We start from the raw sequence: 15,675 nt of genomic DNA on the forward strand, positions 1-15,675 counted from the left end.
TATCAGAATTGCCTTTAGAACTGTTTTGAATTGACCGCATCCCTTATTCTTATATCTCTACCGATGCCAAGGTGTCCCTTGTTTCAATTTTGAATCCATAGTAGCAAAATCGTACCGCCTAAAATAATAAAACGTTAAATAATAAATAGGCAATAACACCCTCTATGAGACTTAGACTCATAGGATAGAAGACGGTTTCAAGTTATTAGTAAATGAGTTTATGTAAATTAATATGAATTTAATGGTTAAACGATTTCCAAGAGCCATCCATTTCCAATATGACATCTGCACATCATAACATATGCATTCAATTTAATGAAGATTTGAGAACTTCCCCTCACGAATTTCACCCGATTTCTCGACTGTGATTGACTTACCAACTGTAAAAATCTCTTGCAGGTGACCACGTTCTTTTGGTGAATCAATACTTAACAACAAGCTACCGAAACAAATTCACGTTATTATATAATATGGGTATAGTGTAGGTGATTACATATCGGCTCAAGGAATGCAAGGTAAGTAATGGGTTGTTTTTCTGCTGCCGCGTACATCTGGGCGTGTGTTCATACCTGGAGAAGGGAGCTAAACAGTTTGTTGAAGAAAAACGTGATGCCCACTTCGGTGAACCGGCCTTACTCTGGAGTATTTTAAATAGATTTCAACCGCACATTAATTACATTCGTTCAAAAGAATCTGTAAAAAAATTAGGCAGATTCTTTGAACATATAATCGTTACGTAAGAAAAAGAAGTTACTTTTTCAAAACGCCGAACTTCCGTATCGTTTCCGTTTTCTACTGCGCCGTGAATATTAATAATTTCTCTGTGTCCAGCTGCGCGCTACTTCCGGTCGTTGATCTAACCACACACGCATTTTCCCTTCAAACACTGGATCCTAATCTTTTGCCATTCACTGCCTCTTGCATCTCAATCAGAGCCGTGCACTGTGGCGTACACAAAGATACTTACCTGTCGAATGTGCAGTGTATACTTGTCAACATAATCACTCCTGATTTTTGTATTATCTTTTTGATAATTTTCCGCCCTAGTGGTAGAGAGTGTAGCAATACTTGTCAATCACATAATCCATGGTATTCGTACCATTTCTCTCACGAACTTACAATTATTAATTAGTTTTACGACATTGAAAATTAAGAACAAACTTTCCTTTCGAGAAAGTAATGCAATTTTGAAATCACCTTCAGAAATTTCTTGATTAATGGTGCTTAATCCTTTTGTTACCAGATTCTCGGGGTACATTGGTGAAAGCATCGACACGCGTTAGCTAGCATTGCGTACGAATTGACATCGTGAAGAGTCACGACGACTCACTTCTTGGCCTGGAGATAAATATCCCGTTGGTATATTTATCTTCATCTATCTGTAGTCACTAGGCACAGTTTTCTATTCTTATAAGTGCTTATACGAGGTAGCGGTTTTACCTATGATGTGTACTCCGAGAATTCTCCGAACATCCCACGGCTTTTGGGAAAGTTTCACGTTCAATCGAAGGCCAAAGGCAATATCAATGACACCCCTGTACACATCCATACGTCCATGCCTAAACGAATAACGAAAATCTCACACAAATACCTATCCATGGACAGCTAGCACATGCTCGCATGGCTATATTTACCCAGGTTCTCTCGCTCGTCCCTCCGGTGCATTACACTGTCGGCACTGGAGGTATTTTTGGCAACGTGATTCAAGTACGTGGTCGACCATTCAGACCGGAGACAGGCGCCAGCAGCTAACGTCGCGCCAAGATCATTTATCTACTATTATTCATCGCCTTACGAATATTCGAACACCGGCCCGAATACGAACGCTGCTGATGCAATGGGACGTAGCCATTCGCCCAGGATAGTTTTGTTTACAGAGTCTTGTTTGGGCCGGTTAGAGCAGTCAATGAAAGAAAATAGAAGCTTAAAACGATGATCAATATTTTTTTATTGATCCATGTGTTATAACATTGTAGATCCGAGTTTAGTTTTGCAAATACGTACGCAGCCGATGAAACATATTAGTAAGGGAACAAACGGACATCCGGTGTTATTTCTGAAATACCAGCCTCGCACGGTTTGGATATGAAGCTATAGTGATACTGGAATCCGTCCGATCCCGGTTGGTCCGGTAACATCAAAATATTATAAGGATAAATGGGTCTTTATTCTTGTGAGGAAAGATGCCGGATCGGTCAGAGAAGGAATAGTTGATATGACTTGACCTCATCTGCACTGATATACCTTTTTGCTGATTCCCGATATCTTTTGCCTCGCCCATTCGCTTTACTTCATATCGCAAGGCTGAATCTGAATCAGCGATCGCGGCAAGGAGTGAGAGTCGATATTCCAGAATTCAAATAATGGATGCAAATAAAATGTGAGAAGAATATGTGTTCACCTGCTTTTGACTTTGTTGTAAAGTCTGCTATATCGTTAGTGGAACAAATGCTGCTACATGTGCTGATATCAATAGTCACTCAAGAGTGGCAAATAAGAATATTCATTATCTTTACAACGTTCACGAATTTTTATCAACCTGGTTCAACGGATTCTGGACTCATGTAAATGCTATTCTTCGTGAAAAAAGGAGTAGGTATAGGACCTCCGCGGTCACCCCGAGGAATCGTGTAATAAAAAGGTTAACTAAATAACGTCGAGTGAGTCGTCAAACATATAGCCACGTACCAAAATGGCCGCCGTGGGCCATGCAACAAAGCCTTGTTAACGAAAGTGCGGGTGGCCTGACCGGCTCCGATTAGACCCTCGGCTAGGCGGGCTTCGGAAACTACCTGCTCTTGCCCTCAAGTAATACTCAAAAGCATGAGAAAGGTGTCTTGGAGTCTAAGCCAACTGAGGGTCTCTAAAACCAACGGTCAGAATAATACTCTTGGTATCTTGCCTGAAGAACTTTATGTATCATACGATTTGTAGTATAAATACTCATGTCAATCTTCACTTTTTATTTACAATTTTTGTATGTAATTGATGATGGACATTAATATCTGCATGAACCCCTTTGCAAACTTTTTACCGCGTCTGTAATTGGGTAGAAAATTACATTGACATAAATTATCACAAAAAGTGTCTGGTTGCTTAATGATCCATTACTTGGGTAGACAAAGTTACAGTAACAGGAATTCACCATGCTTCATTCCGTCGCTAGGGGTGCCATTGGGAAGACTTCACATGACAGCAGTTCTTTATAGGTGACTTTCGCCGATATTGACGTACAGATATTTTTTTACGGTCTGACGAAGGTATCAAGGTGCAGCACGTTGTCAAAAACTGTTTCTTTTTTTTTTACACCTGAGCGTGTATGGCTGTCCAAAAGTATGTATTTCCAGTAGCTGGAAGCTTTAATTCTATCAAATGGGTTTTAGTAAACCCTAAATCTGTACGCGCAATTAATGTCATGAATATACCTCGAGAACGCGACAAAGGGAAACGTGACAATGTCTGAGTAGTACAGCGGAAAAGAGCCAAAAGTAAAATCGAGGGGTCGGCGGCAACTCATGCCTGCGTTTTTTTCACCGCGGTAGAAACCGAAGCTGAGGAAGAGGGTGGAGAAGGCGTGGGCACGGGTTAACGCACAACTCGTCTGCAGCAGGCATCCTGCAACAACGAGTTATACAAATGGGAAGGTTTTGTATTCAGAATGCAACTCGACCCACAAAGAGCAGCAACCATCCATAGAAGAACCACGCCTTGAAAAATTAAAAACACATCCCCGTACGGAGCATGAATGGTCCTTTACTCGCGTTGCGTAAAGACGAGGATCGGCGCGAAGTGCGCAACTGTAACACAAGAATACGTGCGAGCGTACAAACGCTAGACGCTCAATTAACAATTTTCAATTTTTCAAAATTAACAAAGAGTTCTCTGCTCGGTGGCGTTCAGTCACAACTCCAGAATATTTCTGGTTCACCACTTACTTGCCTCCACTATGATTTTATGCATGTCTTCATGTTTTGTCAGTCCGTTTTTTGACTGTGTAATAGAGTCAAATTTTAGTCGGATGGTGGACTCCTTTCCTCGCCTCTTTCCAAACCTTAAACCACACTAAGCCCATTACCGTTTCAAGCTTCCCGGCAGTTTTGGAACATGTACTGTGAAAGTGTTGTGCAATTTTCGTGGCAAATCCTTCGTCGAGGTGGTACGGCATGGTGAAATCCACCAACAGGTCAACAGCTTCGTAGCAAGAATGTGAACCAGCGTCCGTTTCAAAAATTTCAGCTTTAAGTTGGGAAGGTTAAAAAATGACCGGTTCGCTTAAGAATTTCGATATCTTTCACAGCTCATGCATCACGGTACTACACTACGTGGGCACGCATAATTTCCCTTCCTGCCGCAAGGCTCCTTAGCCAAGGGTCTACTCTAGGCCACAAGAATCTCTTTGGCTAGACTCTATCTACCGGGAGTGTGATTAGGTGTTGATCTGGCGAAATCATTCATATTACGAAACACTGCCGTATTCGTTGATAACTTACTTCTTCAACTACGTACTATTAAAGGAATGCTATTTGATATTTTGAATTCATTTGTCATTCGATTTATTTCGTATAAACTTAACAATTCAGACTCGCCTCATTAGTTCGTCGAATCTAATGATAAATTGACCAAACATGAAGCTGACAAATTCTGGATGGGAATAAATGCAGTGAATATAAAACCACAGTTCAGAATGAACCCAATGATTTTGTGTTAATAACATACAGAGTATGTTAATATAGAGATCAGTGGGACCTGCGAATTGATGGTGAAATAAATGAGCACCACTATCGACTGGATTAGCAAAGACAATCAAAATGGCGTCCAGACGCATGGATAAGCCGCCGAAACACGAATAAAATTGACCATGCTTAAGAAACAGCTGTCAGACATCTGCGGGTGACGCAACTCACCAACAGCAGCTCCGTGCTTTATTTCGGTTGCATTGCTGCTTTATACATAAAGCAGTGAAAGTGTACAGAATTACGTATTTGTTACGAAGAACGGAATCGATCACATTGAACTACAAATGGTCCGTAGGCAATGCTGGAAAATAAATGTTTTCGCGTTTGCAATGCTTTCCTCTATATCTACAGTTTTTCAAACTGCGAGTTAAATTATTTTCCTACACAGCGGTACTAATGGAATCTGTACCTCGTGTGCCTGATAAGTGAGCGAGACGCATCACCGAAGTCATGGTGAACTAAAAATAACCACCCCAATATTTTTAAGCCTTACGCATGCCTACAAAAATAGAAGACTGCAGAACTTTCGAACGATAACGTTAAGAAAGGGTCTGGTCTAACAATAAGAAGATTTTTCGGTACGCAATAACCTCCACACCAAATGCAGCCACTATCTCCATTTCCATCACGCACGGAATAGCCGTAAAATGCTGCATTAAAAAAGTCAGAATTTTCGTAGAGATAACATTACTTAATTACAATATTTTCTCAGATTTTCTTGACCTGGTTGATTTTTTGCTTTTGTCAATTCGCAAGAGATGATCTCACTTGAGGAGGGCATTATCCTGGGTATAATGAATCAAAAATTTTGAAACAATTCAAGATATTGGCTTTTTGTTGACTCCCAACAATTAGACTGGCGTTATATATTCCCATATTGAGTGGTGCAAAAGATGTTTGAATTGAGAAAAATGAAAACAATTATATATCTTTTGAAATTTTTCAACATGATATAATCTACTTCCGAATCATTCGAAAGCGGAACCTTACTCCAAAATAAACCGAGAAGCGCAATCTCAAGCAGCATATTCTAAACCGGTTGTGTTCCTGTCCGCAAAAACTTGTTTCTTCCGAACGAGGCTGTCCTCAATTTAATAATTTGAAGCCAAGCAGTATGCAGATACATCGAAAATATCGCGGTGACTCAACACACCGCATTATTCGCCAAAGAGCTATAATTCGAACAAGTCCAAGCACAGGAAGCAAGTATCACGAATAGAATGCCGCTGTAGGCAGAGTGAAGGACGCGAATAGCCCTAGGGGTAGCAACGTAATAGAAAACGCCGTCGTGGGTCGATGGCGGTGACCTGACCCTATACCATCCAAAGAGTCAGGAACTGCAAGCTTGGAACGTCCCGCGTCCCTGATTCTGTGGCTTCCTTAACTGGCAACGTGTTGCTTGAAGGACTGAAGAATTTAATTAACTGAACGGTAAACTCCTTATCTAAATTCCATCTTTCTCCACCCTTATCCAGGTATATGAGAATGATAATTGACAAATTATCGCACGATCTTTCTCAAAGATTGATGCTTTAAAAATAGTCTGCGGTCATGTCAGGAATGCTATACGTGCGAGACATTGAACTTTGCATTGCGTATATAACAGAAGTGATGATTCTCGAGCTGCAGTAAGAGAACCACATGAAATGTACAGAAACAGACATTTTTGGGGCATCATGACTATACTCAACGTGTCTATTTCTTATATCACGGGAATTGTCTTGAATAAAAGTAAAACGAAACTAATGGCTTTCATCGGGGTGATCAACCCTCTTTAAAGGACGCTCACACGGGTGATCATTGACGACATGGCAGAAGAGGATGCCTTGAAAAGGATTAAACACAGTGCGTACGTAGGCGTGAAAAAGAGCAGAGAACAGAAATTGCGATAAGTGGGTGTGGGCGTCCATCAACGAGGTTTTCCCTTCCACAAAGGGCAACTAAAGTAAGGATTAGAGCCTGGAAAAAAGTGTAGCCTTTGGGGGTGGGTGAAAGCGACTGGAAAGGGGAATAACCAATTCGAAGAAGAAACTGAATTATGCGCAACAATTAAACAGAGCAAAAAATATTTGGCAACTTACTTAACGTTGTCGTAAATCATGCTACACTACCGAGAAACGATTAGTTCATCATCATCCAACAACATATACTTTGATCGAAGACTGATTGGTAACTCATAAACCGTACGTCATTCAAATCATGTTCGCTTTCGTGCTCGATATTATGACAAATCATGAATGAACAAACCCTGAAGACAACAGCAAACTAATATGGCAAGCACGATATTCAACAAAATTGAAGTCGTGTTTTTATTTCTACCACTGTGGTACACAACATTATTTTTCCAATCGGTACTCTTTTTATACCAATTTGAATGCGCAATACTTTTAGTGAACTTTTCCAGCACGTTTCTCATTACTCTGATGACAGTAAACGCTTTGGATGAATAGCTACTGTTTACAGCTGGAATCGCCTAACCGCAAAACGTGACGTCATCGTGGTAATGCGTACACGTGTTCAAATTACAACAAACCCTGAAGATGCGGGTCTCGAATCTGCTATCTCGATGCCGCAAGGCCCCAATGTACAAACAAGTTAATTAAAAATATCTATTTGCCAGATGGGCGGTAAAACGTCACGCCTTGGTGAGTTAATTTCCAGCGAGATATTTCAAAAAGTGACACATTGTGTAACGTGCCGTAAAGATTATTCGAACAATTTTAATGAGTTCTGAAATATTTGTTATATCCTTAAATATCAGCCGAACAAAAATTAATTACGATTTATATCGTTCGTCAAAATCTCAAATAATCCAATAGAACTGGAGGAAAAAATTTAATCACGCCGAAATTGTAATTGGCGAGTTTCCAAGACACGGTAAACCCGTTAAGCTAGGTTGTTAGTTATTAAAAAAATTCTTTTTCTACGTACACCGGCCTGTAAACAATCCTTTAAGTGGATGCTGAGTTTCCACGGTCTCGCGTCGGTCCATCGCTTCTTTCGTTTCCGAGTTACACGCACTAGTGTCGGAGGAAAGGCGGTTGATAAATGGCATTCTACGGTACACAGCGCCCTAATCAGGAGACTTAAGGGCCTGTAAGGTCCGTGTAAGCTCTGGGCCTCACAGCACAACCCACGACAGCGTCGTTTCACGAGAGAACCTTTCTCTCCCACTCCGTTCTTTCTCTCTATGCGACCGCCGCGTATATACGTATGCATCCATGCATTATATGTATATGCCCGCTAGTGAAATACGAATACAAAGACACCGGCAACTAGACGGGACGGTGAATTACAAGGCGAGGCGTCGTGACGGCAACGATATCGAATCTTCCAGACGTCGTTCTAAAAATATCCAAGCTGTAGCGTGTTGCCGGCATCGGGACCCTTGGCCACGGGGCCCTTCTCACTCCCGATGCTGATAAATTCCTATAGATATGTACGCCGTAACGCGTTTACGCCATGACTACGACCAAAGGCCTGCAACGCACGCCTGGACGGTGCGCTTCCGAAGGGAGAAACTGATATAAGCGCATGATTTATTGTAATTCCTAGATTCTCGCGGCAATCCCTCGCATGAAATGAAACCGCGTATAATTGTGTATTGTATTTTGACGATATTTGAATTAAATTTCCTGAGAGATATACACATAAGAAAGGTGATACTTGTACTACGAAAGAATGCGATGGAACGAAAGGAATTAGAAACGGATACAGAAAACAGAAAACACATGACGAAGCAAAGAACCTGACGAGATGACAAAATAATGGAAATAACACCAAATTGGTAGGCATATGAATAGCAAGAAAGTCGCTCTCTAGCGAGTGGATTCGCCAAACTAGCCTGAGCATCCTCGTTCACTGTTCACATCGTGTGTTCATCTACTCCGACCTATAAGTTATAAAGTGTGTATACATTCGATCCATGAAGTCTGAAGTGATACACCGCGCATGGTAATCTAATTTTTCCATCAGTCTTCTCATCTCCAAACTCATAAACCATGTAGCTAATGTGCATTATGTATACAATTCCAGATGTAATTCTACTCATTGTGCAAAAAAGAAGCATCAAAAGTAATATCGTAATAATAATGATAAATAATGGGCCTAATTTGTTTACCATCCGCTACACAGCTCCTTATATTCACAAGTACGCATATGACCAAAAATGAATTATTCTGCGGAAAAGAAGAGCTCTCCTTCTTCGATATTACTCCACTTTAAGCACAAATTTATCAAAGTGATGTTAGCTGCGTTCAACTTTTAATCAATTACTGCCTGCGATGTATACGCAGCATTTCCGACCATCCGATTAATCCTCTTGGTCGAGAAGTGATAACATCTCATGGTTGCAGATATAGAATTTGTGAGTATAGATACAACATATCATGGTCAAAGTTTAGTTGAAATGCTAGTGAGTTTCTGGCCTCCATAATAATAGTTAAATATCCCGTTGGAAATAAATTTCAACAGATAATTCGATAGATTTATAAGAAATTAATGCGCACTAGGCGAACCAAAGCAAGGAAATATTCAATCGTTATATAACAACAAGGAATCCGTATCATATACGACAACATCACCTCTGCCTAAGAACCAAAAATTAATGTCATCGATTTTCAAATAAAGTACAAAATGGCTTGAAGAAGAAAAATTTGTTCAAGCACATACCACAATCTCCTACATAGGTAAAAATCTTACACCGAGAAGTAGAACCGTTCGAACCTATCCAAAGCCAGTTATCACGAAGAACGATGCTAAGTCTTCTGGCTAGTGCGCGGAGTGAAATGAGTCGCCGGGTAGAGAAAATGAGGGAAAAGAGATGCGGGGACTAAAAGAGGGTGGAGCGGAAGGCTTTCGGACGATGAATCATGTTTCATCCCCCGCAGGGGGTGAGCTGGCAAAGCTGGATGACTCGATGGGTGGATGGCTGGCTGCCCGGCTGAGTTTTCTCTCTTACACGTTCAGTGCGCACACCCCGAGGACACTCTGATCAAAATTGGAATTTTTTGTTCATCAGCCGTTTCATTCACCGATATCGATAGAACATGTCAACGTGAGTTTTCCAATCAAAGCGAAAACGCGGTGTACATAGGTCGTAACCCGAGAATCAAAATGGAGGACACAAACGGTTACCATAAGAATATTAGAATATTTAGGAAAATGAATCCAGAGACGTGACTGTGGCTGTGACTATGCTTACGATGGGAGAGACAACGGTGATTCATCCTCCAGAGGGCCAAGGCGTGCCGCTGGTACTGCAACGTTGTCAAGTTTTCTCCTTGCCGCGTCCGCGCTGCATGAAACTTTTCGTACCGACCCCTTGGTCCTCACCCGGATAGTGGGTGATCTAGAGGTCACAACGACACGGACCATGATTATTCGCCGAAAATCATTCCAAGCGGGCAAAGGAATACCCTCAAGTCCTGTCCACAAAAATTTTTGGAAAGTGGGAAACAGAACCACTTTTGAACCAAATCCAATTTTTAATGGAATTCCACCATCCCCTACGGTCATAAAGTCTTTTCATCACATTTTCTTCGGATAACACTTAACGTCCATACCATAGACCTGTGTCTTCGAGCGCTCACCAACCTTACACGTCGGCATACATACCAACTCTCCTCGTACAGCATGCGACAAAGCCCGCAAATGTAGTGGAATAAACGAGGTGGTACGTATTAGAAGGTAAGTTGAGTAAAGACCCTCCCCCTCATCTCCCTCATGACCCTCGACCCCTCTCACCTTCCAGTAGGAAGGTGTGCACCGTATTGTGTGTACATATACGTACCCCATGCATGCATCCATCACCCCGTGGGGCGAACACGTGTTCCCTCCAATTCTTATTCGCGTTGGGTTTTAAGTAGAGGCTCCCGAGCGGAGCCTCGAGTTTCGATTGGTAATTACCGGTTAAGTAAAGCGGAGTGTTTATGTTTCGATCGAACACAAAAAGGTATTGTAAGGACTCGGGGGATAAATACATAACGAGTTTGTACTTTATTTCGTGAAACCTCAATACGCCGCAGACGAAATAAAGTTTTTCGAAAGCATTTTTGACGATTAATTTCTACTCGCATTCAAGCAACGTTTCAAAGCTTGTGAGAATTAATATGATAGAATAAGGGAACGCTCAACATACCATTCCTTCGTCGATGGACGCGTCCTCTTCAAACTGACAATCGTCATTCCCCTCGTTACATGTTATCACGGTGGAATCTTTAGCTGCATCTACCACTGAGTTGTTCAATTCCACTTCCTCGCTGCAATTTTCATGCCTCCTAAGCCAATCCATATCGTAAGATAATACTCTGCGATACTTCTTGGGAAATATTGAACGGCCACTGTTTCACCCTCACCCTTCGTTCATTCCTAAGTTGTTACTATAAGTGTCAAGAAGCTTGTCGTACTCGATAAATTATCTCTACGACTCATTTGACTTTCCAATCTGCCCGGCATTGGGTTACTATTTAACAAAAAAAAAAAAAAAACGTCGAATATCCCACAAGAAAACTACAGCAATGAAGGAACCTTAGGAACTTAATCAAAGAATCGGATCACTACACAGAATCGACTCCAAAAAGAGATTAAAATGACATTCCTTCGCGACACAATTTCACCCCGAACACCGAAGGAATCGATGACGCTTTTTTAAAAAAAGCAGCCAGGGAGGGAAGCGGAAAGAAATGACAGGAAGCGAAGCGATCACCAGTCGTCGTCGTGGGTAACTTGTGGCGCGGCGCTTAATAATACTCTGACCGTCTGTACGCGCGTTCGTCTGGCAGAGAGCCGGCTTGCTAAGCTCCAGAGAGTCCCGACCGTGCGGAGATTGGCGGGGGCGGACTTCTCTCCTTCCCCCTCCGCCTCGCCATCACCCTCGCCCCATCCAGCCATCCCCATTTCTCTCCCTCAGATCCGTCCTCTCTTTCTCCTTCCTTCTCTCTCTCGGGTTCAGGGACGATCCTTACTGCGGATCGGCTGGTACTAGGGTGCCCTGAACCACGGTACGAACCACCCGAGGAAACGTGGGTGCACATGCCGACCGAGGTTAGAGGATTGGTGTTGGACTATTCGTAAAGATAAATTGCAAATCGAATGAGTATTGAATTTGATAGATGCACAAAATGTGCGCAATTGCCGAGGACTGCTGGAGATGTGAGAAATCACGTCAAACCCTGCTACGGTAGCAAAATTTTCGAGTTTCCATTTCTAAGGAATCGCTGATCGAAAAAATACTTGTTCATACCATTAATTCCGTACACCGGGAACGAGTTCGACAGATTTCAAGTACGTTAGGTACGACGCCGGGACCGGTGAGTGAGGTTTTTCCGTGAGAAGGAGGTAGCTGCAGAATGTGTCGGGGGGTCAATAAAACGGCGGAGAAACACGAGTTCAGCTGTACCGTAATTTCAGCCCTCGAAGTTTCCACACTTTTACTACCGTTCAGCCAATCAAAATCAGTCTTTGATCATTCAGAGAGCTATAAACGCGGTGGAAGAGTGAAAATTAGAAACTGTCAACTGGGTTTGATGGCTTTAGGTACCACTCGGATGAGGGATGATAAATGGATGATACCGACGATATAGGTTGTAACTTAATGTCCACCGATTTAGTGTTTTTTTTTGGGATTCTTTCACATTCAAAGTTTCACCTCAGACACGAGGCTTAAGAATATTTAATTTTTTCTGAAACGCCCCCCCCCCCCCCCCCTCAGAACCGAAACGTCAATTTATGACTTTCTTTCATTTCAACCTTAACACGGAGAATTCTACACGTGAAAATTCGAAAACCCAAAAAGCACAGAATAGACCCCCATAAGCGTGCGGGCCTGGCTGGTTGCGGCAGTGATGTCGGTGCTGGGGTTGCCCCTAGCAACGACGCAGCACCGTACACGGGTGCAAGGGGGGCCGGGGTGCACGGGAAAAGGCGCCGCAGGGGGCTCGTATACGTTCAAATATGCATGTGGATGGTCTACATACACGTATACCCATGTGTAGTAGGCACGTAGTGTATCCCGCCCACGAGTACGTGGGATATAATTGATTTTACTGCCACGGACAAAATGTTGCGAGTCGATTAAAGCTTCCCATCCCTTCCTCCTCCGATATCATCAATGCAGGGCCATTCTCTTGCCTTTGTCACTGTTGCCGTCCTATGACAGCGTAATAGCTATGCATTCGACCCTGTGCATACAGGTAAGCTTACGTAAGTTTTCCCAACTTCAAATCTGTTGAGCAGGAACGCGTATTCATAAGTGCGAATGAAGTGAAATGATTTCGCAATTACATCATGATTTTTCAGTTTTTTACTCCGGCCTGCTGCGTTTTTTTATCCTCATGAGTTGCACCTAGAATAGTTTTTGTCAACAATTGCTAAATCTGTGAGCAGCACAAACTGAAATTCATAAGCGTGAATTTATTGGATGGCGTTCTTTTGACGTCAGGATCTCCCTTGATACCATATGTGATGCCAACGCCAATGTAAGAGATTCGACATCGATAATATGGTCCGACAAATCAAAATTCACAAAATCAGAGTACTTCTCAGGCTCAAGATCTTTTTTTTAATTTGCGAGATTAATAAAAAATCGTACGCGATGATCAAATCTTTCCTGCTTAATCGTATGTTCGCCGCAATGGCAGCCTCTGCCCGATCAGCTCAACAAGTGTCAACTTATACTCAGGTGCCAATAAGCGCATCCTATTACTGGGATGCAAGTCGTAGGTCTGACATCACGGCAATTAGTTGCCAACATCTCAACTCCCCCATCTACTTTACATCCTTTCGCGAGATATCGTTTATCAATCAATTTAGGTACTTTTAAGACCTGTGGGAAATATTCTACACACATTGTCTATACTATGCATGCGCACATCAACATCAGGTTAGGGCCATGGTCAAGTGACCGATACCTGACTGGTTTAAAAAAAAAAAACACCCTCAGATCTACGCAGCAGTGTATAGGAGCCGGAATCGACGGTGCAGCGGTTGGCAAAAAACTTCAGCAATGTCCGGTAAAGGAGCAAACTTTTCTCTGGGTAAGTATATACATCAAGGCGGCGAAGTAATTTTGGGATAGGTTTGGTTAGGGTTAGGTTAGAATAAGTTGGGTTGGGTTAAGTTATTCAGCTCCCGATTCTCCCGCGGAATGCGTATCCTTATAGTCGTTCTAATTTCAGTTGCAGAACGCGAGCATGGATTCAGGCTTGAAATAATTCAGCTTCTCTCAGAATTCGTTAAAACTTACCGTGGTACAATGATTCCCAAGTGGGAAGCGGTGCAGTGATCAGTCTAATAATATTACTCACGTGCCTTTGTGAGTACTGAGCAAATTATGCATTCGAAACTCGCTCTGTGAATCAGCTCCGGAACATTGATGAACGAAAGCAATAACAAGAATTTTGTGACAATGGGCAATTTAGCAACGAATGATAAGTATTCGAGTACTTTTCTTTACTATGCAGCTGTGCGATATCCATTCGCTCTGGTTCAACGAATCTCCTCCTGGCAACACTGGCAACGTTTCAAAGATACAAATCTAACTGAGCATGGATGAAATTAAACTCGGACACCCCGCAGTATGAGATTCGTTGCCATAATATAACACCTCCTTCCGAGTGTCGACTAATGACTCAGCACTTCGACTTGTAGAAAATGTAAAAATTCGCGATAATGACAAATTTCACGATCACGTGGTATATTTTTATTACTTTTTATTTATTTTCTCACTCTGGCGCGACTCAATCCGCTCAGAGAAGTAGGAGGACCAACGATGAGCTTCAATTAACTGTAACTAGAAGAACCATACTACTGTTAAAGGGGCGCCACGCGGTTGTATGAGATCGGACAAAGCGGCGCCGATTGTTTGATTGAAACGAATTGCTCTGAGTCGGAATGTCGACTGGTCAGTTTACGAAACCTCCGTCCTCAACGAATATTTCGCGCCGGTCCCGTGCGGCGTTTTTCTTTGCGTGCACTAATGCGCCTCCAGGGTGAATTCCGCTCTTGCTAAATAATTCGTCAGGATTTTTATGCGCCTGGAATAACTGGACTCCAGTCCAGACGCCGAGCTGAAGGGATTGCCTCGAGCGAAACTCTGAACAAAGAGGCACTGAGGGGAACTAAAGAGGGGGGGGCAGATATATGTATATATGTATAGGTATATACATGTATCGTTCAACCTCTTTGTGTGTGCATATGTGTAGGTACGTAATGCAATTGTATACAGGATACCTGCGCAAACTGGCAAAGATAAAAGCACGCTTGCGAGTCGTTTTTTTTGCACGAGGATTCACGAATTCCCCTTGGGCTTTTACAGAGGTTGCAGGAGACGATCAAAGACCAAATTCCTAAGCCCTAATTATTATCGGGGCAAAGGTATTTCTCAAGAGGGCGATAATGTGTTAATTATATGGTTTAGAAGAACTAATCACTTACACGCCTCCAGATAGATACTGAAAAAATAGCTCTTCCAAATCACCACCGAAATCGGCCGTCGAAATTTATCCTGCAGCGATAAAATTGTCGAAAAGCATAGAAAGCAGGGATTCGGAGAGATTAAATAGAACGAATTACATTATATAGAATCTAAATGCGTTTGAATTTAACATGACAATCCCTCTCCAGCGTCCTATAACACGTAACTGGTTTTGGAAATTGATCGAATGTGTTTTCTATTTCCTGAAACTTTATCGTACCATGTGTGTACTTCAATATATTGATAACGAATCCGAACTCAGTTTCGATAATCTCCGGAGAAGATGATATTGCGTAAATTTAGCATAATCGTAATTACCGAAGTACAGGTGCATGTACCGCGTGATGATTGAAGAAAATTTTCTATTTGTGTAACTGTAAACATAGCACTGGAAGAATTTCCTATACATACACTTAGTTAGCCGAGAGTTGAACGATCTTATAAGGACAACGATAAGAAAGGCGA

The 15,675-nt window shown here is 42.2% G+C and overlaps 1 protein-coding gene across 2 annotated transcripts in view; it reads right to left on the reverse strand.

Annotated features, from left to right (window-relative positions):
* Positions 1-15,675, reverse strand: part of LOC107217834 (amyloid beta A4 precursor protein-binding family B member 1-interacting protein) — a 79,774-nt gene that overhangs the window by 23,377 nt on the left and 40,722 nt on the right. Inside the window, exon 1 of one of the 2 annotated variants that reach the window (XM_015655773.2) lies at positions 10,876-11,197. The exons of the other annotated variant lie outside the window; for it this stretch is intronic. Within the exon in view, the coding sequence (XP_015511259.2) occupies positions 10,876-11,028 (153 nt within the window). The 5' untranslated portion in view covers positions 11,029-11,197. Of the gene's footprint in view, positions 1-10,875; positions 11,198-15,675 lie in introns of those variants that run through there. 2 annotated transcript variants of the gene reach the window in all.

This window comes from Neodiprion lecontei, chromosome 4 (assembly GCF_021901455.1).
Source record: "Neodiprion lecontei isolate iyNeoLeco1 chromosome 4, iyNeoLeco1.1, whole genome shotgun sequence".
NCBI lineage: Eukaryota > Metazoa > Arthropoda > Insecta > Hymenoptera > Diprionidae > Neodiprion > Neodiprion lecontei.